This window comes from Sapajus apella, unplaced genomic scaffold, assembly GCF_009761245.1.
Source record: "Sapajus apella isolate SASKATOON/1434 unplaced genomic scaffold, GSC_monkey_1.0 scaffold108, whole genome shotgun sequence".
In the NCBI taxonomy this organism is placed as follows: Eukaryota; Metazoa; Chordata; class Mammalia; order Primates; family Cebidae; genus Sapajus; species Sapajus apella.
Window position 1 is genome coordinate 5,630,699 of NW_022437048.1, and position 25,983 is coordinate 5,656,681.

The 25,983-nt window shown below is 38.5% G+C and overlaps 1 protein-coding gene across 1 annotated transcript in view; it reads left to right on the plus strand.

Annotated features, from left to right (window-relative positions):
* The window catches only part of MOB1B (MOB kinase activator 1B), a 79,514-nt gene that overhangs the window by 49,426 nt on the left and 4,105 nt on the right, over positions 1 to 25,983 (plus strand). Inside the window, exons 2-5 of the mRNA XM_032259357.1 lie at positions 5,261 to 5,427; positions 14,657 to 14,750; positions 20,211 to 20,344; positions 24,637 to 24,800. Coding sequence (XP_032115248.1) covers positions 5,261 to 5,427; positions 14,657 to 14,750; positions 20,211 to 20,344; positions 24,637 to 24,800 — 559 coding nt within the window. The remainder of the gene's footprint in view (positions 1 to 5,260; positions 5,428 to 14,656; positions 14,751 to 20,210; positions 20,345 to 24,636; positions 24,801 to 25,983) is intronic.

Consider the following 25,983-nt stretch of genomic DNA (forward strand, 5'->3'; position numbering starts at 1 on the left):
TTTAAAAAGTAATGAGTGGTTAGGGTATTCTGCAGAAATAAAGCAGAAGGGTTAGATAGAAGGGAAATTAAATGCAGGATTTGGGAGCATTTGAAAGTATAAATATATGTGGAAATGAGGAACAGAGAAGAGAGTCAAAAGTCTGCAGGGAACTAAAAACATTTACAAACATCTCATCTCTAAATTATACACTTTTGTAAAAAGTCATTTTCCAGACTCTCAGAAAACAAAACAAAAAAAAAAAAAAAAAAAATTGAAGCCCAGAAGATAATTTGTGGTCTCTTAAGTAACAGAAGAAGAAAATTGCAGGCTGGGCGCTATGGCTCATGCCTGTAATACATACTAGCGCTTTGGGAGGCTGAGGTAGGCAGATCAGTTGAGTTCAGGAGTTCGAGACCAGCCTGAACAATGTGGTGAAACCCTGTCTCTGTTGAAATACAAAAATTAGCTGGGCATGGTGGTACATGCTTGTAGTGCTAGCTTCTCAGAAGGTTGAGGTGGGAGAATCACTTGAACCTGGGAGGTGGAGGTTTCAGTGAGCCAAGATTGCACCAGAGCAAGACTCTGTCTCAAGAAAAAAGGAAAATTCCAAAATGGGGAGTAGAACCTTGTTTTCCTGATTTCCAGTCTAACCCTAAGATTATTCTTAGATTGCCTGAACCTTGAGGTCAGCATAGGGAATAGTACCAAAAAAACCAAAAACAACAACAACAAAAAAACAGAAATTAAAAAAAAATTCTCTTTTAAAATGACAGGACAGTTGTTTGTTTCTGAACTAATTATCTTTTCCCCCATTTAGTCTTGAGGGATAGAGTAGGATTTGGGGTTTCAGTACTGCACTACTATTTCTTTCTTTGAGTCATTGTGGGTCAAGAAAACAAAGGGTAATGAAAATACTAAATGTTACATGTATCCTCTCATTTTGCAGCTGTCCTATGATATAGGTAGTGTTCGTGTTTTGTTATTTTTATTAGGTTTTCATTGCTAAACAAAAAATAGGCTTTGGAAAGCTAGGTAATTTGCCTGAGATAACATAGCTGATGTGTGTCAAAGTTGGCCTTCACAAAATTGAACTCAGATTTTTTTTCTTCCGAAGTGTAAAGTTTTGGGAGGAGCATTGATCAAGAAGACATTGGAAGCCTAAAACGTCCAGGCAGCGTGGTTTGATTAGTAGATGACTTTGAGGGAGGTGAGGCTCTGACTTACCTGAGCGCAGACACAGCTGAGATCCTTGTGGTTCTTATGTACACTTGTCAGCTATTTTCACAGCTGCTTGTCACATCTCCAGTTGCTGCAGCCATCTGAGCCATGTGCTAATTAAAGGGAGTGTACTTAACACCTTGTCTGAAGATTTGCACCACATTGGTCATAGGGGACCTCTTTTCCTAATTGATCACCCATAAATTAGCAAAATGTCTTTTTGTAAAATATGTTTGTGAAGTATGCGTCTTTTTTTTTTGAGACAGAGTCTCTGTCGCCTAGGCTGGAGTGCAGTGGCATGATATTGGCTCACTGTAACCTCTGCCTCCTGGGTTCAAGTGATTCTCCTGCCTCAGCCTCTGGGGTAGCTGGGATTATAGGTGTGTGCTACCACACCTGGCTAATTTTTGTATTTTTTGTAGAGACGGGGTTTCCCCATGTTGGCCAGACTGTTTTCGAACTCCTGACTTCAGGTCATTCGCCCACCTTGGCCTCCCAAAGTGCTGGGATTCCAGGTGTGACCCACTGCACCTGACGACGTATGTGTCTTATACAAAATGGTTATAAAGGGTTAGAAGGAGGAAAGTGAAGTAAGTTTCAAGCTTGGTAGGCATACGTATATTTATACTATTACCATTTATATTTATATAAATAATTTTTTAAAATTTATTTTTATTTTTTGGAGGCAGAGTCTCACTGTGTTGCCTAGGCTAGCCTCAAACTCCTGCCCTCTAGCAATCTTTCTGCCTCAGCTTTCCCATAGTTGGGATTACAGGCATGTTCTGCCACACTTAGCATTTATATTTTTATAATTATATTTTAGAGATGGTGGGAGCAAATTTGGTGTTTATTACATTGTCTCATTAAACTGAGGAATTTCCACACTCGAGAGTGGGTCTAAGAACTTGACTATAGGGCGGGCACGGTGGCTCACGCCTGTAATCCCAGCACTTTGGGAGGCCGAGGTGGGTGGATCACGAGGTCAAGAGATCGAGACCATCCTGGTCAACATGGTGAAACCCCGTCTCTACTAAAAATACAAAAAATCAGCTGGGCATGGTGGCGCGTGCCTGTAATCCTAGCTACTCAGGAGGCTGAGGCAGGGGAATTGCCTGAACCCAGGAGGCGGAGGTTGCGGTGAGCTGAGATCGCGCCATTGCACTCCAGCCTGGGTAACAAGAGCGAAACTCCGTCTTAAAAAAAAAAAAAAAAAAAACTTGACTATATCTAATAATTGACCTTTGGATTTACACTTTTGCACTTAAAGTCACTGAGTGGTTCTAAGCAGAGAAGTAACATAATTTAATGAATGCTTTTATTTTTAATTTTTTTTCTTTTAGCTTCTGATTCTGTGGTTGAATTTTTTTCTTTTTAATATATTTTTTAGAGATGGTGTCCTACCGTGTTGCCCAGGTTGGTCTTCAAATCCTGGGTTCAGGCGAGCCTCCCACCTCGGCCTCCCAAAATGCTGGGATTACAGGCAAGAGCCGCTGTGTTGGGTTGATTTTTTTATTTTATTTTTTTTCTAGATGGGGTTTTGCTCTGTCACTCAGGCTAGGGTGCAGTGGCATTATCTTGGTTCACTGTAGCCTTGACTTCCTAGGCTTAAGTGATCTTCCTGCCTCAGCCTCCTGAATAGCTGGGACTATGGGCATGCACTACCACACTTGGTTAATTTTTGTATTTTTGGTAGAGACAGAGTTTTGCAGTGTTGCCCAGCCTGGCCTGGGCTCAAGCAATCCACCTGCCTTGGCCTCCCATAGTGCTTGGATTAAAGGTGTGGGCCACCGTGCCCAGTGATGAGTGTTTTAAAGCGACCCTTTTGCTGTTGAGTAGAATCAAGAGAGGGTGTGTTAGAGTTGAGGAACATCAGTTTAATTCTAATTAAACACCTGTGAAGAGACCTTCATTTAAATGAGAATGTCAGTACTTTAGAATGAAAAATACCTGTTATTTGAATTGGATATTTGGGTTGACTGGTAGATTGTTATTTTATTTCAAGATCCTCAATACTTTTTGAAGGCTCCTCAGATGATTATCATAATGCATCCAGGGGTTGAGAACTACTGCTTTGGCTTAGGGAAAGAGGGACGGATTGGGGTAGAGGGTGTAAACTTGAGAGGAGGTAGTGAGTGAAAAGTTTTGGAGAGTTTGGAAAGTGTAACCATTGTTTATATCTTCTTTTTGTAATTCCACTTTCATATTCATATGTTCAAATGCCTAGATATTTTTGATGATATGAATTTAGTAACATTAAAGTTCCCACTTACCCAGCCTCTTTTTTTCCAGTCTGTTCCTTTTCATAAGAAGAGGAGGAGAATAGTGGATAGGGGTGACTCCTAATTTGATAAAAATTTGCTAGCATTAATTTAAAAATAGCATCCCCCCCCCACCACTTCTTCCTTTTTCTTCTTCTTCTTCTTTTTTTTTTTTTTTTTAAGACACGGGCCTCATTCCATTGCCCAGGCTGGAGTGTAATGGTGTGATTATTGCTTGCTGCAGTCTTGAACTCCTTGAGCTCAAGCTATCCTCTGGCATCAGCCTACGTAGTAGCTGGGACTACAGGCTGCACCACCATACCTGGCTAATTTTTGAACATTTTTTTAGAGATGGGGATCTCACTATGTTGCCCAGGCTGGTCTGAAACTCCTGGCCTGAAGCAGTCCTCCTGCCTCTGACTTCCAGAGTAACTGGGATTACCAATTTGAGCCACCATACTCATCTCCCCTCCTCCCTTTTTTTTTTTTTTTGTTGCAGAGACTGGGGTTTTGCTCTGTTGCCCAAGTTGGAGTGCTGTGTCTATTCATAGGTGTGATCATAGTGCCCTACAACCTTAAGGGATCCTCCCACCTCAGCCCCTTGAGTAGCTAGAACCAGAGGTGTGCCCAGCTTTCTTTAAAAACTATTAAAACTGGCCTGGTGCGAGTTTTACATCACACCTGTAATGCCAGCACTTCAGGAGGCCAAGGTGGATGGATCACGAGGTCAGGAGATAGAGACCATCATGGCCAACATGGTGAAACCCTGTGGCTACTAAAAAAACAAAAAATAAATAGCTGAGCATGGTGACGCATTCCTGTAGTCCCAGCTACTCAGGAGGCTGAGGCAGGAGAATTGCTTGAAAACAAAAGACGTAGAAATACGTGTAGCTTGCTTGCTTGCTTGCTTGCTTTTTCTTTCTCTCTCTCTCCCTCCCTCCCTCTCTCTCTCTCTCTTTCTTTCTCTTTCTCTCTCTCTCCCTCCCTCCTCTCTCTCTCTCTTTCTTTTCTTTCTCTTTCTTTCTTTTCTTTCTCTTTCTTTCTTTCTTTTCTTTGAGACAGAGTTTCTGTCGCCCAGGCTACAGTATAGTGGCACAACCTTGGCTCACTGCAACCTCTGCCTCCTGGGTTCAAGTGATTCCCCTGCCTCAGTCTCCTGTGTAGCTGGGATTACAGGCACCCGCCACCACACCTGGCTAATGTTTTTGCAGTTTTAGTAGAGACAGCATTTCGCCATGTTGGCCAGGCTGGTCTCAAACTCCTGACCTCAGGTGATCCTCCTACGTGTGCCTCCCAAAGTGCTGGGATTACAAGCGTGAGCCACCGTGCCCAGCCGAACATGTAGCTTTTTTTTGAGCCACCGTGCCCAGCCGAACATGTAGCTTTTTTTTTCTTGCTGTAGGATATTTATGTTTTATTGATATCAAATTGTATCTTTACATTTCTTTTAAGAAGGAAACAAATTTATTAGAATGAGAAACTTATAATGGGGTGAAATGAATAAAATAACTAAAACTTATCATGGAAGTACTTTTTTGTTTTTTAGATTACAATCTATAATCCTGATCATTAATTTGTTGAGACGAGGTGTTGGTTACAGCTTAAAATTCTTTTCTTTTTGTGAGTTAACTGGAGACAGTAGAGAAGTTTGTAGGAGTTTTGGGTGGAGAGCACAGTAGTTATAACAATTATATTGCTGGGATTTAAGCCAATACAGTTTAGGTCTAATGCTTGGTGAATGACTCTGTTGAAGGTCATGCCTTAAATATTAAAGTGCCTTTTTTTTTCTTTTCTATTCATAGTGGTAGTCGCTCTTCTAAAACTTTTAAACCAAAGAAGAACATTCCGGAGGGTTCTCACCAGTATGAGCTCTTAAAACATGCAGAAGCCACACTTGGCAGTGGCAACCTCCGGATGGCTGTCATGCTTCCTGAGGGGGAAGATCTAAATGAATGGGTTGCAGTTAACAGTAAGTAGCCTTTCTATTTCTCAGTAGACTATGAATTAGGGTAATAGCCTTGTTGTTGGTGAGTGTTGGCGCTATCCATTCTAGGATTTAGTTAGCAAGCTAATATCATAAAAGAGTGATATCTCAATCTAACTTTAACCTTCTTGTTACTTTATTTGCTTTATTATTATTTTTTGAGACGTGGTCTCAGTCACACAGGCTGGTAGGCTGGAGTACAGTGGTACAGTTACGGCTTACTGCAGCCTTGACCTCCCTGGCTAGGGCAGTCCTCTCACCTCAGCCTCCAGCGTAGCTTGGGACTACAGGCATACACCACCATGCCTGGCTCATTTAAAAACATTTTTTAGTAGAGATGGGGGTCTCAGTATGTTGTGCAGGGTGGTCTTGAATTCCTGACCTCAAGTGATCCTTTTGCCTCAGCCTTCCACAGTGCTAGGATTACAGGCATAAGTCACCATACCCAGTCCTTGTTATTGTATTTCTGAATATGGAGTTTTGTTAAATCTTGTTTCCTATTTTAATACAAAGCATAGATTTATTATTTTCATTACAACAATGATGATAATTTTTGTCAAACACTAATTGTATAGACATGCCACTCTCCTTTCCTTTTTTTTTTTTCTTTTTTTTTGAGACGGAGTTTCGCTCTTGTTACCCAGGCTGGAGTGCAATGGCGCGATCTCAGCTCACCGCAACCTCCGCCTCCTGGGTTCAGGCAATTCTCCTGCCTCAGCCTCCTGAGTAGCTGGGACTACAGACACGCGCCACCATGCCCAGCTAATTTTTTGTAGTTTTTTAGTAGAGATGGGGTTTCACCATGTTGACCAGGATGGTCTCGATCTCTTGACCTTGTGATCCACCCGCCTCGGCCTCCCAAAGTGCTGGGATTACAGGCTTGAGCCACCGCGCCTGGCCCGCCACTCTCCTTTTTATGTGATTTTATTTTATCTTTATACACTTATGATGTAGGTATGATTATTATTTCATTTAATAGATTAAGCTGAGACAATTAGTAACTTGCTTAGGTTGTACAGCTATTAAATGGCAAAGCCTGGGCTCAAATATACAGCTATAGAATTTCAGAGTCTATTGAGTTAACAACCACTGTGCTAAATTGTCTTTCTCAGTGCTATACTCAGTAATTTGTCTAATTGTGCTTATTTTTTATTTTGATTTATTTATTTAGTTTTTAGATGGAGTTTTACTTTGTTGCCCCTGCTGGAGTGCAGTGGCATGATTTTGGCTCACTACAACCCCTGTTTCTTGGGTTCAAGGGATTCTTCTGCCTCAGGCTCCTGAGTAGCTGGGATCACAGGCACGTACCACCACGCCCAGCTAATTTTTGTATTTTTGGTAGAGATGGGGTTTCACCATGTTGGTCAGACTGGCTTCGAACTCCTGACCTTGTGATCCTCCTGCCTCAGCCCCCCAAAGTGCTGGGATTACAGGTATGAGCCACTGTACCCTGCCAATTGTGCTTATTTTTTTTTCAAAAGACATCAAGTAGTAATCTTATGAAGTTAGTAAAATATGTTTATGAGATCTTCTTAACTCCTACAGAGACTAACATAGGAATAGTAAATATATTCTTGGGAATTAAGCCAGAGAAAGTTGAGGAATAAAAGGTTCAGGGTGTTTCAGCATTAGTAAAAAAAATAATAATAATAATAATAATAATAAGAGAATTTTATAATTGAAGGAAATTTATTTGAATTTAGTAAAAATAAAATGAAAGCTAATTGAAAGCATACACAAAATGTCTAGGCTTTAAGAAAAAAGCAAAACAGTATTTTTCTTATATTTAATGGCCTCTTATTATAATTCGAACTATGTCAAGGGATGTATAAATTGAGCTGCCCCCCTCTAATACCTTTTAGGAACCAGAGGATTTTATTATGATATCTTAAAACTTACTGTGACAGCATTTACACAAGAGCCATATTATTATTATGTGATTATCCGCCTGAACCAAGAGAGGCTAGTTATTTGAAATAAAGTGATTTGTTTGCTTTATTGATGAGGCCAGTCATATTTCTAAGATAGTTCTGTGTCATCTCCAAGATTTATATCAGAATAAATTTCCAATATGTGTATATTCTTTTTGTACTTGTTTGTGCCTTTTTGTAAAATTTATTTGAGAGTTAATTTACTAATGTTTAAAATGTAAGCATGGCTGTATACAGCTTCTATAATTCTGTCTTCTCAGTTGCCACAACTGAGTGTCTGTACCTCCCTTATCTGCTAGGGATACATTCCAAGATGACCAGTGGATTCCTAAAACCAGTGATAGTACTGAACCTTATATACACTGTGTTTTTTTCTATATACTACATACCTATGATAAACCTTAATTTATAAATTAAGTACAGCAAGAGATTAACAACTATTAATAAAATAGAACAATTATAATTATACTGTAGTAAAAGTTATGTGAATATAATCGCTACCTTTCAAAATAATCTTATTATGGTTTACTCACCCTTCTTGTGATGTTTCACTCTGATAACCAAGATGGCTACTGTAAGTGATTAATGGGTAGGTATACATCATGGATATGCTAGACTGAGGGTTGATTCACATCCCAGGTAGACGGAGTGAGATGGTGTGAAATTTCGTCACATTACTCAGAATGGCACACAATTTAAAATTTATATATTGTTTATTTCTGAAATTTTCCATTTGATATTTTTAGATCATGGTTGATCACAGAAAGCTGAAACCATGGATAGTGAACCCACAGTTAAGGAGGGACTACTTTAGTACTGTAATGCCTAGAACTTTGAGAACCTTTAAAATTTCATAGTAATTCTATAATTTTACTACAGCTGGACAAAGATTGCTTTGGACTGAAGCATTAGAACATCTGCTTAAGACATATTCTGCTTTGAAAAATACAGCATTTAACTGAAGTGTTGGACTGTAACACTGCACTCCAGCCTGGGTGACAGAGCAAGACTCTGTCTCCAACAAAAAAAGAGAAATAAAATTTAAAATTCTGCTCTGGGAAAGACATTGTAAAGAAAATAAAAAATGAAGCCACTGACTAGCAGAAAATCTTTGCAGACCACATACATGTTAAAGGACTTGTATCCAAAATATAAAAAGAGCTCTTAAATTCAACAATAAGGGCTATGCAGGGCAACATAGCAAGACCCTGCCTCTAAGAAAAGAATGAGCTAGCCGGAGATATACATACCTGTAGCCATAGCTACTTGGGAGGCTGAGGTGAGAGGAATACTGGGAGTTTGAGGCTACAGCGTACCATGATCATACCATTGCACTCTAGCCTGAGCAGCAGAGTGAGACCCTGTCTCTAAAAAAATGAAATAAAATAAATTTAATAAAAACATAAGGAGAGAAAAAGAATCATACGATGAGTAGGATAAATAGCAAATAGTAAGATATTAATAGTAAATTGAAATCCATATGTTAATAATAATTGTATTAAATGTAAAGGTCAAAATGGTCCAACACAAAAGTTGGTTGTCCGGGCATGGCGGCTCATGCTTGTAAACTCTGCACTTTGGGAGGCTATGGTGAGATGATCACTTGAGCCCAGGAGTTTGAGACCATTGTGGACAACATGGCAAATCTCCATCGTTACCAAAAACAGAAAAGTTAGCCAGGCATGGTGGTGCACACCTGTGGTCCAGGCTGCTTGAGAGACTGAAGTGGGAAGATCTCTTGAGTCCAGAAGGTGAATGCTACAGTGAGTTGTGATTGCACCACTGCACTCTAGCCTGGGCGACAGAGCAAGACCCTGTCTTAAACAGAAAACAAAGAACAAAAAACCTCGATTATGTCAAGATGACAACAAAGCAAAACAAATCTGAATGCTGCAATATATACTATAAACATACAGATATAGAATGGTTGAAATTAAAGTTAAACACTAATCCAAAGAATGTCAGTAGTCATGTTGTATCAGATAAAGTAGACATTGAGGCAAAAAGCAATGAAAAAGGACATTTTAAAATGATAAACGTTTCAATTCCCAAATAATATATAAAATTCTGAATGTATATGTTTCTATTAACATCTCAAAAACTTATTAGTATTAATTGACTCAACTAAAAGGAGAAGTAGACAAATCCATGGTCACAATGGGAGATTTTAACATTCCTCTTTCAGTAACAGAAAATGTAGAAGAAAAAATCAATAACGAATTAGAAAAATTTGAACAACATGATTAACAGACTTGACCTAGGAACACATGACCTAGGCACCTAAGAGTATATATATGTATATATGTACATTTTCAAAAATTGACACCAATACTTTCTCTAACCACAGTGGAATCTAGCTAGAAAGCAGTAACGAACAGAAATCTGTATATGTTTGGAAAAAGTACATCTCAATGGAAATTAGAAAATATTTTAAATTGAAATTTGGTGATGAAAATACTATGTATGGAAACTTGTGGGATATGGCTGAAGCTGTGTTAGAGGAAATGTAGAGCCTTACATACATACATATATTAGAAAAGAAAAAATATTAAAGGTTAATGAACTAAGCATCAATCTCTAGAGGGTGGGAAAACAACAGCAAATTAAATGCAAAGAAAGTTAAAAGAGGTGAGGCCAGTGGTGGCTCATGCTTGTAATCCCAGCACTTTGGGAGGCTGAGATGGGTGGATCACAAGGTCAGGAGTTGAAGACCAGCCTGGCCAACATGGTGAAACCCTGTCTCTACTGAAAATACAAAAATTAGCTGGGCGTGATGGCACACACCTGTAGCCGCAGCTACTCGGGTGGCTGAGGCAGGAGAATTGCGTGAACCCAGGAGGTGGAGGTTGCAGTGAGCTGAGATTGCGCTATTGCACTCCAGCCTAGGCAACAAGAGTGAAACTCCATCTCAAAAAAAAAAATGTTAAAAGAGGTTATCAGTAAAGAGCAGAAATTAATAAAATAAAAAAGAAACATACAATAAAGAGAATCGAGTGGGGTGCAGTGGCTCACTCCAGTAATCCCAGCACTTTGGGAGGCCGAGGTGGGAGAATACTTGAGGTCAGGAGTTCAAGATCAGCCTGGCCAACATGGTGAAACCCCGTCTCTACTAATAATACAGAAATTAGCTGGGTGTGGCGGCAGGTCGCTGTAATCTACATACTTGGGAGGCTGAGGCAGAAGAATTGCTTGAATCTGGGAGGTGGAGGTTGCAGTGACCTGAGATTGCACCACTGCACTCCAGCCTAGGTGACAGAGCAAGACTCCATCTCAAAAAAAAGGTGGTTCTTTGAAAAGTCTAAAAATTTATAACTCCTGGTAAGATTGATCAAGAAAATAAATTTTAATATTTATAAAATATATTATTTTAAAAATATTAGTTATTTAAAATAATATTAGAAAGCACAAATAATCAATATCAGGGATAAAAAAGCAAATACACACCAGATCTTACATAGCATTAAAAGTTCTAAGAGAATGTTGTGAACAAGTTATAAATTTATCCTAATGAATTTGAAAGTTTAATTGAAATAGCCAAATTCTTATAAAATTCAGCTTATCAAAGTTAACACTAAAATAAAAAAATTTGAATAGTCTTATAACTTAAAAAAATTATATCTATTTAAAAACCTTGGCACAGTATATTTCCATGAAACATATAAGGAAGAAATAATGCCAGCCTTTGGGTCTTACAGAGAATGGAAAAAATTCAAGTTTTTATGAATTCTGCATGAACATTACAAGAAAGGAAACTAGGTCATCTAACTTTTGAAATTAACCTAGATGTAAAATTCCTAATAAAAATATTTAGTGAATTGAATCTAGTAACATTTTAAGTGTTTATAATACATTATGACCAAGCTGAGTGTATTCCAGGAATGCAAAGGTTAATTTAACATTTGAGGGGGCCTCATGTTGTGACTCATGCCTGTAATCCCAGTGTTTTGGGAGGCTACGGTGGAAGGATTGCTTGAAGCCAGGTGGTTGAGATCAGCCTAGGCAATATACTGAGTCCCACTATTTATAAAAAATTTTAAAAGTTAGCCAGGTATGGTGTTGCTTGCCGATAGTCCTAATTACTCAGGGAGGTCCAGGTGAGAGGATTGCTTGAACTCAGGAGTTTGAGGCTACATTGAGCTCTGATCATAGGACTGCACCCCAAGCCTGGGCAACAAAGTGAGATCTTAACTTTAAAAAAAAAAAAAAATTAGAAAAAAAAAATAAATTTGTCATTGTGATTCACTGCATTAGCCAATCAAGGAGAAAAATCATATCACAACAAAATGTGCAGAAAACCATTTGATAAAATTCAAAATCAATTCATAATAAAAAGGTTATCAAGTAATAGATAAGAACTTCCTTCTGATAAAGCATATTTATTTGCAGAATAATTATACCATTATAATAGTAAATGTTGAATTTTTTTCTTAATCTACGAAAGAGTCAAGGATATCCATTACTAGTATTTTACTGGAGTCTTTATTTACTTTTTATACAGAGTCTCGCTCTGTCGCCCAGGCTGGAGTGCAGTGGCACAATCTGGGCTCATAGCAATTTCTGCCTCCTGAGTTCAAGTAGTTTTCCTGTCTCAGCCTTCCATGTAGCTGGGACTACAGGCATACCTCTGCCATGCCCGGCTCATTTTTTGTATTTTAGTAGAGACAGGGTTTCACCATATTATTTAGGCTGGTCTCAAACTCCTGACCTCAGATGATCTGCCTGAATTGGCTTCCCAAAGTGCTGGGACTACAGTCATGAGCCACCACGTCCGGCCAGTTACTGGAGTCTTAACCAAGTCATTAAGGCAAGAAAAAGATAACAAAATATACTGACTAGAAAGGAAGAAAGAATTATTTTTTTTATTCATAGCCAATAAAAGTAAATATGCTGATTGGTCTGAAAATGCCTTTTTGGAAAAGAAAATGTGTTGAAAATCTAAAAGACTGTGATTATTATTACTACACCATGATTATTATTACTAATAGATGAATTTAATGAGGTTGTTAGCTCTAGGGTCAATGTAAAATTATGAATATCTCATTACCAGAAAATGGAGTCCAAAAAAAAAAAATGAACAAAAGGAAAAAATATATAGCATCAAAAATATTAACCTAGGAACAAATCTAGTGAAACATGGAAACTATTCCTTAATGATTAGTGCTTTTTATCATCCTCTTTTTTTTTTTAAATTAAATTTTTATTTTTTGAGGTTTTGCCCTGTCATCCAGGTTGGAGTGCAGTGGCACAATCATGGCTCACTGTAACCTTGAACTTCCCTGGCTCAAGCAATCCTCCCACCTTAGCCTCCTGGAGTCTTCTAGAGTGCTGGGATTACATGTGTGACGACCATGCCCAGCTACTTTATTTATTATTTAATTTTTTGTAGTGATGAGGTTTTACTGTGTTGTCCAGGGTGATCTCAAACTCCTGGGCTCAAGTGATCCTCCCAAGGCCTTGGTCTCCCCAAGTGCTGGGATTACAGGCGTGAACCACTATGGAGAGCTTATGTTCTTTTTAAGAAATTTATAAATGCCAAAGGTCATGAATATGTTCTTTTAAACTTAATTGTCTTTTCACTTTTTTTTTTTTTTTTTTTTTTTTAGAGGTACAGTCTACTTGAAATTGCTTTTTGGGTATGACATGAGTTAAGAGTCAAATTTTATTTTATTTTATTTTTTTGAGACAAGGTCTCATTCTTTGGTCCCAGGCTAGATAGAGTACAGTGGTGAGATTGTAGCTCACTATACCCTCGAATTGCTCAAGCATTTCTCCTGTTTCAGCCTTCTGAGGAGTGTGGCTGGGACTGCAGGAGAGCACCACCATACTTGACTAATGTTTAAAATATTTTTTGCAGAGATGGGATCTTGCTGTATTCCTCAGGCTGGTCTTGAACTCCTGGCCTCAAGACATTCTCGCCTCAGCCCCCCAAAGTGCTTAGGATTATAGGCATGAGCCAACTGTCCCTGGCCAGGTTTTATTTTTTTCCCATAGCAATAACCAGTTGACTCAGAAATATTTATGAAAAGACTGTCCTTTGCTTATTCTGCAAGGATGGCTATGTATTAATCAAATGTTTCATCTATGTTTGCATCTTTTTCTGTAATGTAGTAATTGCTCATGTCTCTTTTCTATTCCATTGGTCTACTAAAACCATACTCTTTTATTCATTGTGCTTTATCCGTCTTTTTTTTTTTTGAGATGGGGTCTTGCTCTTGTTGCCCAGGCTGGAGTGTAATGGCACGATCTTGGCTCACTGCAACCTCCGCCTCCCGGGCTCAAGAGATTCTCCTGCCTCAGCCTCCTGAGTAGTTGGGACTACAGGCACCTGCCACCACTCCCAGCTAATTTTTGTGTTTTTGGTAGAGATGGGTTTCACTGTGTTGGCCAGGCTGCTCTGGAACTCTTGACCTCATGATCCGCCTGCCTTGGCCTCCCAAAGTACTGGGATTACAGGTGTGAGCCACGGCACATGGCCTGTGCTTTATAAATCTTAATACTTAACCTTTGTTTTTGTTTTGAGACATGGTGTCATTCTGTCGCCCAGGCTGGAGTGTAGTAATGTGATCATGGCTCACTGCAGCCTGACTTCCTAGGTTCAAGGAGTCCTCTCACCTCAGCCTGCTGTGCAGCTGGAACCACAGGCATACACCACCATGCCCAGCTAAGTTTACTTTCATTTTTAGGTGGAGACGAGGTCTCAGTATGTTGCTCAGGCTGATCGTGAACTCCTGTGCTTAAGCGATTCTCCAGCTTTGGCCTGTGAGTGTGTTGGGATTATAGGTGTGACACGTTGTGCCCAGCCTGGTTCTTTTTTAAGAATGTGTTGGATATCCTTCCTTGTTGCATTTTCAAATAAATTTTAGCCTTTTTAGGGCCTATGGAATGGCATTCTGCCATCATTTAAATTTGTAGTTCCATGATTACTGACATCTTTTCATAAGATATTTGACCACTTGGAAACTTCTTTTGTGAAGTGACAGTTCAAAACTGTCATGTTTTTCAGCTGTGTTGTCTTTTCTTACTGATCTATATGAGTATTTTATATATTCTAGATATAAGATTTTTGTTGTTTAGATGTGTTGTAAATAATTTCTTCCTCTCTGTGCTTGCCTTTTTGCTCTCACAAGGTCCTCATATCAATGTATTGAGACTTCTGTGTATGCTTTTCACCTGTTCTTTGTTGGGGAAAAAACACTGATAAGCCTATTCTGTTTGAGCACAATTAAAATTTCATTTTAAATTTAGCCATTCTGTTTTACTTAGAACTGATATTTGCTTTACAGCTGTGGATTTCTTCAATCAGATCAACATGCTTTATGGAACCATCACAGACTTCTGTACAGAAGAGAGTTGTCCAGTGATGTCAGCTGGCCCAAAGTAAGACATGGGTGATGATCAGTTCTCATTTTTATATTAGTTTATGGTTCTTGGAGAAGAACAATATTTCTGACCATGTGATTTCTCTACTTAGCATATCTTTTTGAGGTTTGCCAGTGACTATTAATCTAGATTCCTTAGCTTGGGCTTTGTGACCCTCCGTTCTGCCTTTCCTGTGTTTGCTTATGTGTCTTCTCTGGTCTATCCTAACTAGGTTACTGGAAATTCTTTGCTGTCCCCTCCATTACTTACACCTTCTGGAAGCTCACTTATTCTTTTCTTTTCTTGGATATTTTTCTTTTCTCCCATTTCACTCCTGTCATTTTCTGTCAATATTTCAAAAAAACTCACTGATCTTAAAGTTTATTATCAAATGCTTCTCTGTCAGAACCTTCTGATTTCATCAGACTGTTAAACTTTTTTACCTTTATAATAATGTTTCGTTGTTATATTTCTTATGCTGTTCATACATACTTTATTTAACTTGTTAGATTTGTTCTTTTAATTCCCTTTTGGCGCAAGGACAGAGCTCGCTACCTTGTTTTAAAGCCCAGAAAACGTGGGTTGAATCAGTACATTTTGGAAACTGGGTTTTATTATTACTACTACTAATAATAGCAATGGCAGTTACCATTTATTTAGTGGTACCTAAATGTAAGGCCTTTCATAGATATCTTTTACATCGTATGTCAGCATTCATCATAAAAATATTGCTCTATGCATTGCATAGACTCATTTTTAGTCAGATGATCAAAGAGCCCATCGTATGTCAGCATTCATCATAAAAATATTGCTCTATGCATTGCATAGACTCATTTTTAGTCAGATGATCAAAGAGCCCATAACAGAGGTATAATATTGTAGCTCAGGAAAGATATGGAGATACCATATGAGGGGGTCAAAGTTGGCAGTTCTCAGTAAAGAGAAAGGAAGACCACACGAGGAAAGGCACAAAGCTGCGTTTGAACCACTGTCTAGCCCATAGAGATGAGTATAGCTGCAGAGCTATTCAAAATCTAGTGTCTGTCAATTCCCTTCCTCCATTTAGACTTCTTCGTGCAGAAGTATGTTTGTGGTTTTTACCCCTCACGGGGCTGTTTACTTTGGAGAAACGTCTTCTGTGGACTTTGTGTGGGGTTTATAGTTGCAGGTGCGTCTTTTGTTCTCTCCTCATCCTGTTTGAATTTGTATGAATTAAGTTGCACTCCCCAACTCCCCTTTTTGAAAAGTCTAGTCAAGATAGCCCTTTTAAAAAATAATGTGGTTTAGGCTAGGCATGGTAGCTCACACCTGTAATCCCAGCAGTTTGGGAGGCTGAGGCTGGTAGATCGTTGCCTGAGGTCAGGAGGTTGAGAGCAGCCTGGGCAACATGGTGAATCTTGTCTCTACTAAAAATACAAAAAATTAGCTAAGCGTGGTGGTGTGCACCTATAATCCCAGCTACTCAGGAGACTGAGACATGAGAATCACTTGAACCTGGGAGGTGGAGGTTGCAGTGAGCTGGGATTGTGCCACTGCACTCCAGCCTGGGTAACAGAGTGAGACTATCTCAAAAAAAAAAAAAAAAAAATGTGGTTTAAAGACATAGGTGTCTCCTAGTTTTATCCTCAACGGTAGAGTGTGAATTTCTGTTACTTGTTATTTTGGAAGATTTCTTAGAGGAATGGGGGCATTTAGAAATGAAATAAGTCCCCTTTTAGTATTACTTAATTCTTGTCAGTATTACTGGTATTCACTTTGGTTAAGTTTCACTTGTGAAATAGATGTTTTTAATTTTTCTAGTGTATGGTTAGTTATGCCTTGAGAAGTTAAATAGCACTGCCTTCTAAGAAAGCCAGTTCTCCTGGCCTGAGAGCTCTTTGCCTCTACTGTTGTACGCATGTGTGCGTGCATGATGTTAAAGGTGTGTGGTCTCCTCCCTTCCCTGCCTGCCTGCCTCCCTCTCTTTCTCTTCTTTCTTTCTTGTTTTTCTTCCTTTCTCCCTCTTTCTCTTTCTTCTTTCTCTGCATTCCTTTTCTTCTTCCTTCTCTTTTCTTTCCTCTCTCCCTCCCTGTCTCTCTTTTTTGGAGAATCTTGACATTTCCTAGTTATTAGTGCTAACAGCATGTAGTTGTCATGGTTCTTCATCTTTAACAGCAGATGCAGGATGTTAATATTCAACAAATGCTAAGCCCCTTTTAAAGTGGTATTAAATGGGGCCGGGCGCGGTGGCTCAAGCCTGTAATCCCAGCACTTTGGGAGGCAGAGGCGGGTGGATCACGAGGTCAAGAGATCGAGACCATCCTGGTCAGCACGGTGAAACCCCGTCTCTACTAAAAATACAAAAAATTAGCTGGGCATGGTGGTGCGTGCCTGTAATCCCAGCTACTCAGGAGGCTGAGGCAGGAGAATTGCCTGAACCCAGGAGACGGAGGGTGCGGTGAGCCGAGATCGCGCCATTGCACTCCAGCCTGGGTAACAAGAGCGAAACACCGTCTCAAAAAAAAAAAAAAAAAAAAAAAAAAAAAAGTGGTATTAAATGATGGCTCATAGAACTTTGTTCTCAGTTACTGTTTTTATTTTTTTATTTTTTTGAGACAGTCTCACTCTGTCACCCAAGCTGGTATGCAATGGTGCGATCTTGGCTTACTGTAACCTCTGCATCCTAGGTTCAAGAGATCTTCCTGCCTCAGCCTCTCAAGTAGCTGGGATTAAAGGTGCGCACCACCACGTCCAGCTATTTTTGTATTTTTAGTATAGACGGGGTTTCATCATGTTGGCCAGGTTGGTCTCAAACTTCTGACCTCAAGTGATCTGCCCTCCTCAGCCCCTCAAAGTGCTGGAATTACAAGAGCGAGTCACTGCGCCTGGCCCTTACTTACTGTTTTTTATTATTATTAAAAAAGAAATTGTGAATTGGAGTTTGCAGTTTACAAGTTCATGCTGTGATGGCAGAAATAAATTTCAAAGAGAATAGTCTGTCAGAGGTGGAATGAGAAAGACAATGAGGCAACATAGAGCTACAGAATGAAGGAAGTCATCCTAAGTATAAATATGACAAAAGAAAAAGAAGAGATTAGGGAGTCATAGTTTTAAACTCTAAAGGTCTAAGCAACATACAATTATTTTTCAAAAAGCCTTAGGATATTGAAAGTTGATATTTTTTAAAAACACTTCAGGATATTGAAAATGATTCTTTGGTTTACTTTGCCTGTTTTTGATTTTTACATTTAAAAATGAATGTGAAACATCTGAAAATGATTGACAAGATGAAAAACATGATGGTGAGGGAAGGTTAAAAATGTTAAGGTTTCTTAACATAAAGTAGTAAACATGGTTGTGTCCCTGTCTCTTAAGAATAATTATGGGCCAGGCATGGTGGCTCTTACCTGTAATCTCGGCACTTTGGGAGGCCAAGGTGGGAGGATTGCTTGAACCCAGGAGTTCAAGGGTGCAGTGAGCTATGCTTGTGCCACTGTACTTAAGCCTAAGCTACACAGCAAGACCCTGTCTTAAAAAAAGAAAAAAGGCAGGCCGGGCGCGGTGGCTCAAGCCTGTAATCCCAGCACTTTGGGAGGCCGAGGTGGGTGGATCACGAGGTCAAGAGATCGAGACCATCCTGGTCAACATGGTGAAACCCCGTCTCTACTAAAACTACAAAAAATTAGCTGGGCATGGTGGCACGTGCCTGTAATCCCAGCTACTCAGGAGGCTGAGGCAGGAGAATTGCCTGAACCCAGGAGGCGGAGGTTGCGGTGAGCCGAGATCGCGCCATTGCACTCCAGCCTGGGTAACAAGAGCGAAACTCCGTCTCTAAAAAAAAAAAAAAAAAAAAAAAAAAGGCAAAATGATGTCTAGAATGTCACAATTCATGGTCTCTGTCTTCTAAGAGTAGCAAACAAGGAGATAAGATAGGCTTAAATTACACTAAAAACGTTAATGTTATATTAGAAAGAATCTTTTGACTGTGAAAGTGATTAAACAGTTAAAACAGGATATGAAGAGGTGTTGGAAAGTATCTCCTTGTAGACCTTCAAAATGGGACTTGATAGTCATCCCTATTGTCCCACTTTGGCAGAAAAATTTTCTACAGAATGTTTAATTCAGGTGTATCTTGTTTAATATTATTGTTCAGGTGTAAGTAGTTCTGATTAAATAGAAAGGCACCCTCGTTTATCCTATCTGAAGATAATTTTTATTGTTTAAAATACCCTGTAATATTTTTCTGTTATATATTGCCATCTCTTTTCCCAGTCTCACTGACCTATTATTTAGCCCAAACTCTGGGCACAGGGTTAGAAAAACACAATTGAATCAAAGGGAGAAGTTACGCAGCAAAAGTAACCTTTTGGAAACTAAAATACTAAATCCTAGGTCAGCTTAGAGACTTTCCCACTTTGGAGTTTCACCTGTATGCATGCATCTTTCTTATCTCAAAATTCAGTGTGTGTGTATGTGTGTGTAACTCTTTTAGGGTTCTTTTATTTATTTATTTTTGAGATGCAGTCTCGCTCTGTTGCTCAGGCTGGAGTGCAGTTGCACCATTTTGGCTCACTGCAAGCTCTCCCTCCCGGGTTCAGCAATTTCCAGCTAATTTTTGTATTTTTAGTAGAGATGGGGTTTCACCATGTTGGCCAGGCTGGTCTTGAGCTCTTGACCTCAAGTGATCTACCTACCTCAGTTTCCTGAAGTGCTAGGATTACAAGCATGAGCCACCATGCTCAGCCTCTTTTAGGGTTCTTATCATACAGTTTTTACGTCTTCACTTTTGAGTCTGTCTTTTCTACTAGTCTGTTTTCCTTGAGAGTAGGGAAAGTGCTTTCATTTTAGTGTTTCTTGTTCTTGACTTAGTCTGTTTCACATGGAAGGTACATATTAGATGTTTATTGAATCAAAGGATGGTGTTCTGCTAATATTGAAAGCCTTTATTTGGGTTGCAGATTTTCTTTGGACCTTCTTTAAAGACATGTTTAGCCCTTCAGCTAAATGTACTCAAATATTAAATCATTCTCATTTTCATTAATTTTATTTTAGTACTTCTGTGTCATTTTCTATCCTTAACGGAAAATTTAAAGCCCCAAGTTAAAAAGAATTGTACTGCATAAGGAGAAGTGGTTTTTAAAAGGAAGAAAAACAACCATAAAGTCCAAAAGTGGTCATCATAGAACTAGGAAGTAAGCTAATTTTTCTACTTACAATAGTGTATGATTCTAAAATATAAATGCTATTTATGAGAGCTATGTAAAAAAATTCAGACCTGAGGAGAGTATAGAAACACAAAACATGAGTTTGCTGGGATCTACTTAGCTTGGATTGTGATAAATGCAAAGTAGTCCACTGGCAATTTAAAAATATATCTTTATTTGGAGGAGCAGAGTATTGAAAACATGTCTGTGTGTACATTAGTAATATATATAAAATGTATACACTATGTATAAGTATATACTGATCTTCCGTGTGCTTTTTATCTCTCCAATGTAGATATGAGTATCATTGGGCAGATGGAACGAACATCAAGAAACCTATTAAGTGCTCTGCACCAAAGTATATTGATTACTTGATGACCTGGGTTCAGGACCAGTTGGATGATGAGACATTATTTCCATCAAAAATTGGTATAATTATTTTTGTAATTGGGATTCATCTTGATTTATCTTTTATATGTTTCTAGAATTTTCCTCCCTTTTTCCACTGTATCTAGTTGGAGAGTTCTTTAGGGCTGTGTTGATGTATGTGTATGTTACGCAGTTCCCAAGAAGAGGCACAAAAGTTTGTTAACCCAGTGGTAAAATAAACAAGTTATCCTGTGTGAATTGAGCTTTTCCCCTTTAACTTAGTGCTTTTAAATGCATAATTAGCTGAAAGGCTAGGTTTATTAGAAAATAAATGATCTCCCTCTCTTAAGGTAATTATTTTGTTAAGTTTTTGTTGATATTCTAGGTTACAATATCACTGAGTTTATTTTTAGACAATAGTTTTTTTTTAATACTTTAAAAAATAATTATGATCATCATTGAGAATAAACTTACTTCCCTGAAGTAAGAGGAAGGGCTTAAGAAGCCCTTTTGGTAGAAAGTTCTAGATAGAGGCTTATTACTATGCCAGAAATCATGCTAAATTGCTGTACCTAACACATATTTCTAATCTTATGCACTCAAAGTTGTTCTTTTTCACACCAAACTAATCATGAACATTAAGGTAAACCCTCTATTTTATTTTATTTATTTAATTTTTAAAAAATGTTTTGGGAGACAGTCTCACTCTATTGCCCAGGCTGGAGTGCAGTGACACGATCTTGGCTCACTGTAACCTCCACCTCCAAGGTTCAAGTGATTCTCCTGCCTCAACCTACCAAGTAACTGGGACTACAGGCCTGTACCACCACACCCAGCTAATGTTTTTGGATTTTTAGTAGAGATGGGGTTTCACCATGTTGGCCAGGCTGGTTTTGAACTCCTGACCTCAAGTGATCTGCCTGCCTTGGCCTCCCAAAGTGCTGGGATCCCTCTCTATAATTTTAAATGATGAGATCAGTATATCTGGGATAGTAACAATCTGGCTCATGTTATAGAAAAAAGAGAATGGATATTGAGTAGATAGCTAATAACATCTGCCACAGTCACATGTACTTATTTAGGGAAGTTCTTTTGGCTTCTATCCAGTGTTATACGGTAATATATTTGTCATCAAAAGGGAGTTTGAATTTATGACTTACAATATGAATCTTATGGATTCAGATATTAAGCTATGTGAGAAGAAAACAAGATTTGAGGGGTTGCCCTATTATTGGCTGAGTGACTTTTGTTTTTTTATATTTACTTTTAAGGGCAGACTGATCAGGTAGAAATTGTTCACATCTAGATGATCATATGTTTTTGCCGTCTCAAACTTCTTACAACGGATTATCTCAAAAAGAGAATTTGCTCTTCTCATGTTAGAACTTTTTGACATCTTATTTTTTTTTTTTTTTTTTTGGAAAAAATGTGAAGACACTATAAATAGTTGTTGTTATATGGAGTATTTTAAACATATTTATTGAATGCATTAACCACTTTGAACTTTCGTAATAAAAGAGCAAATTTTCAAGACCAAATTACTTATATATATATATCATAAGGGTTCGATGAGTGTCCCCACTTTATCTCTTATCTCTCATAATACAGTTTTTAAATTTTTATTTTGATCCAATTTCAAACTTTTAGAAAATTTGCAAGACTTATACAAGGAAGTGTGCAAAGAATCATACAAACCCTTCATCCAGATTGTTAATTGTTAACATCTTCCTCCTTCCCTTCCCTCTCCCCCAACCTCTCTCACACATACACATACATTCATTCATTCCTTTTCCTAAACTGTTTGAGAGTACGTTGCATATATGATGCCTTTAAAACTTGATTTTGTATTTCCTTAGAAAAATCACAGTACAGATATCAAGATTAGGAAATTTATACTGATGCTATGCTATTTTCCAATCTATAGATCTTATTTGGGCTTTTCAGATTTTCTTAATAATGTACTTTATAGCAAAGAAAATCTTTGCTATTTGTTTTCATTTATTTGTTGTCTCTTTAGCCTGCTTTGATTTGGAAATGTGCATTTTGGTCATTTTTGTTTTTTTATGATGTTGAAGAGTGCATATTATTTTATAGATTTTCCTTTCACTTTGGTTTGTCTTAAGTGTCTTTGTGAACTATAATTAAGCGAGCAGTAGCAATATGAGGGCAGTATGATGACATTGAACTCAGTAGTACCCATATTTGGCTGTTTTGTCAATCTGTATCATTTAGCATGTTTAACAGAGGATATGGGATTTTATACATTTTTAAAGATAAATTTTATTGTATATATTTAAGGCAGACAACATGATGATATGAGATTACACATAATAAAATGGTTATTATAGTGAAACAGATGACCATCTCCATCATCTTACATAGTTACCCATTTTTTCCCCCTTGGTAAGAGCAGCTATAATCTACTCATTTAGCAGAACTCTGAATACAGCATACTATTCTTTTTTTAAATTATCATTTTTTTTTGAGACAGGATCTCACTGTTGCCAGGGCTGAAGTTCAGTGGCACAGTCACAGCTCACTACAGCCTCAATCTCCCAGGCTCAAGCAGTCCTACTGCTTCAGCCTCCTAAGTAACTGGGGCCACAGGTATACACCACCATACCCAGCTAATTTCTAATATTTTGTAGAGGCAAGGTGCCACTATGTTGCCCATGCTGGTCTTGGAATTCCTGGCTCAAGTGATCCTCCCACCTTGTCCTCCCAAGTGTTGGGATTATAGGCATGAGTCACCGCCCAGCCTCACTACACTAAGTACACTATTTGTAACTATGGTCCTCATGTTGTACATTAGATCTTTAGGCTTGTTCATTCTGCACATCTGGTACTTTGTATCCTTTCATTTACCTTCACCTCTCTCCCTGGCGGCCACTGTTTTATTCTCTATGTCTGTATATTTGACTTAAAAAAAAAACCACATGTAAGTGAGGTCATGCAATATTTTTCTTTTTGTGTCTGGCTGGTTTCACTTAGTGTTGTAACCGAGTGAGCGTGAAATCACCAGAGACAAAGTCTAGGCCAACTTACAGGGCCTTTATTGCCAGTGGCCATAGAGGACTCACACCTCTCTAACCCGTGGCCTTGAAAGGAGGTTGTCAAGACCTTTTATGCCCGTAAACCACCTCCTGGGTGGGGGTGCGGGTGAGGGGCTTTGGACATTCCGAGGGCCAGGGGACTTTGGACATTCCGATTGTTACTTAAGTGGTTCACAGAAGTCAAGATAAGCATTAGTTTACACATTGTCTGGGTAGGGTGGAAATTAAAGTCCTTAGTTACTTATTACAAGTTTTAAAATGGTGCAGGGGCCAAAATGGCATTGGTTTGGACTGCTTGCCTGTCACATTAGGGTTACAGAGAGCAGTTTCAATGGAAAGCCGAGGTATAGTCGAGGTATGCAGTTTATGGGGCATTTACCATGTCACATTAGCATAATGTCCTCCAGATCCATCCATGTTGTGGCAGATTGCAAAATCTCCTCTTTTTGTGGCCGAATAATATTTCATTGTATATATATAGCACAGTTTTAAAAATCCATTCATCTGTTGATGGATACCTGGGTAGTTTCCATGTCCTGGCTGTTTTGAACAATGCTGCAGAGAACATAAGAGTGCAGATACCTTTATGACTGGGTTATTTCATTTCCTTTGGGTATATACCCAGAAGACAGACTGCTGGGTCATATGGTATTCTATTTTTAATTCTTTAGGAACCTCTGTGCTGTTTTCCATAGTGGCCATACCAAACAATGTTCCCACCAGCAGTATATGAGAGTTTCCTCTTCTCCATAGGGATTTTATATTTTTCGACTTTCATATTTCAGTACTGTAAAAGTGCTGTAATTCATAAATGAGTGGAATAGAGAATGTAGCTAATTTCAGGACAAATGTAGACCTGGAGTAGTAATGAAATAATTCCCATGGAAAAAAGTACAATATATACTGCAAGCATTTTAAACAAAACTGAACGTGGTTAATGTATTATTTCTGTTCAGCAGATATTTTTATTGAGACTTAAGAAATCTGATGATCTGAGTGTGAGTTTCAGCTCCACTACCATCTGGGGTGTGTATCTGTTTCATTTTAGTAATGTCGTATGTTAGAGACATAACAGGCTATAATGAAGACTGATTCTTATACCATAAAAACTTTGAAGTTTATTTTCATTCATGACATATTGAGAACTTCTGAAAAGGTATAATGGGTATATGTATAAATTAACAAATACTACTTCTTTTCAGCCTTGTCTTGGTAATTTATGTTGCCCTTTGCTGACAAACTCATGTTGTCTTGTTATCATCTCCTGTTGTTACAGGGAATTGTTTATCTCTTTTCTAGGTGTCCCGTTCCCAAAGAATTTCATGTCTGTGGCAAAAACTATACTCAAACGCCTCTTTAGGGTTTATGCTCACATTTATCATCAGCATTTTGACCCTGTGATCCAACTTCAGGAGGAAGCACATCTAAATACATCTTTCAAGCACTTTATTTTTTTTGTCCAGGTAAGTTGGATTACGAGGCCTTTTGTGCTCAGGGTAAGCATTTATCTTCATAGTTCTAAGGTGAATACTGCATCCACACTGTCAGGATGGAATTTGCCATATCTCTCTGGTCTGCATCCTCCTCTACGCTTTTCCATGATGACAAGGACTGGCTTTTTGTTTCTAAATTGTATTAGTCTCCAAGTTGATGGCATGCAGGTCTAAAGTGGATTTGAAAAGTTGTGCCTTGGATTTGCTTCAGTTAACAGGCCATATGGATGGGCTTGATAATGAATCTGACTAGTTTGGCAGATCTGTAGATAAACTGGGTCTCCTGGGCATTTTATTACTTCACCCACTCCAGTCTGCCCTGGATCTTTATTAGCAGACTCTGACCCAGGAATCATTTTGAATATCACTCATTTTTTGTCCTTCTTTTTAAAACCACATTCAAAATAATTTTTACGTTAAGGACTGTCTATCATGTCTGAGGAAAAAATATGTCACAAAGAATGTTTCTGTGCCAGAGGGCCATTAGTCTTTGGTTTGACTTGCTAGTTGACCTTCTCTTTTTATACTCTTCAGAAAACTGGCCTTAGAAATGTAGACTAGGAACAGTGACAGTATTCTCACCTTGCTCTAATAATAAGAGAAATAACAGGCAGAAATGAAAAAGATGTGGAAATAGACGAGCTGACCAGTTTTTTATTATTGTTGTTGGAGGCTGAGAAGGAGAGGTGGTGATCAGCAGAAGCCCAAGTCTTGAATTCCTGTTGTTTTTGTATATCTACAGGCATATCTTTATAAATGCTTTTGCAACTTCCCCTGTTCTCTTAAGAAATATGTATCCATTTTCCACTGTATACACTCCTCACACTGAAGGCACATATTTTACCTATATAAACATACTTTAGGAGATTGTACCCTGCCGAAACTGTTGCTGTCAACAGTTACTTTACCATGATATCCCATATCCAGAACTAAGGAACAAAGAAAATGTTGTCCTAAAGTTTGCATCTGTGTTTGGTTTAGGCAGAACGTAATTGCTAAAGTTAATGTTGTGGTGGTTTAAGAGAGTATGTTCTCCCTCCAGAAGGGTTAGTTTTACTTGGCTGAGTGATCTTACACTGTGTTTCCCAACTCCTAGCAAATAGCAGGGGATCGATTTATAGCATTTACCACATCTGATATTGTTTGTATCTCA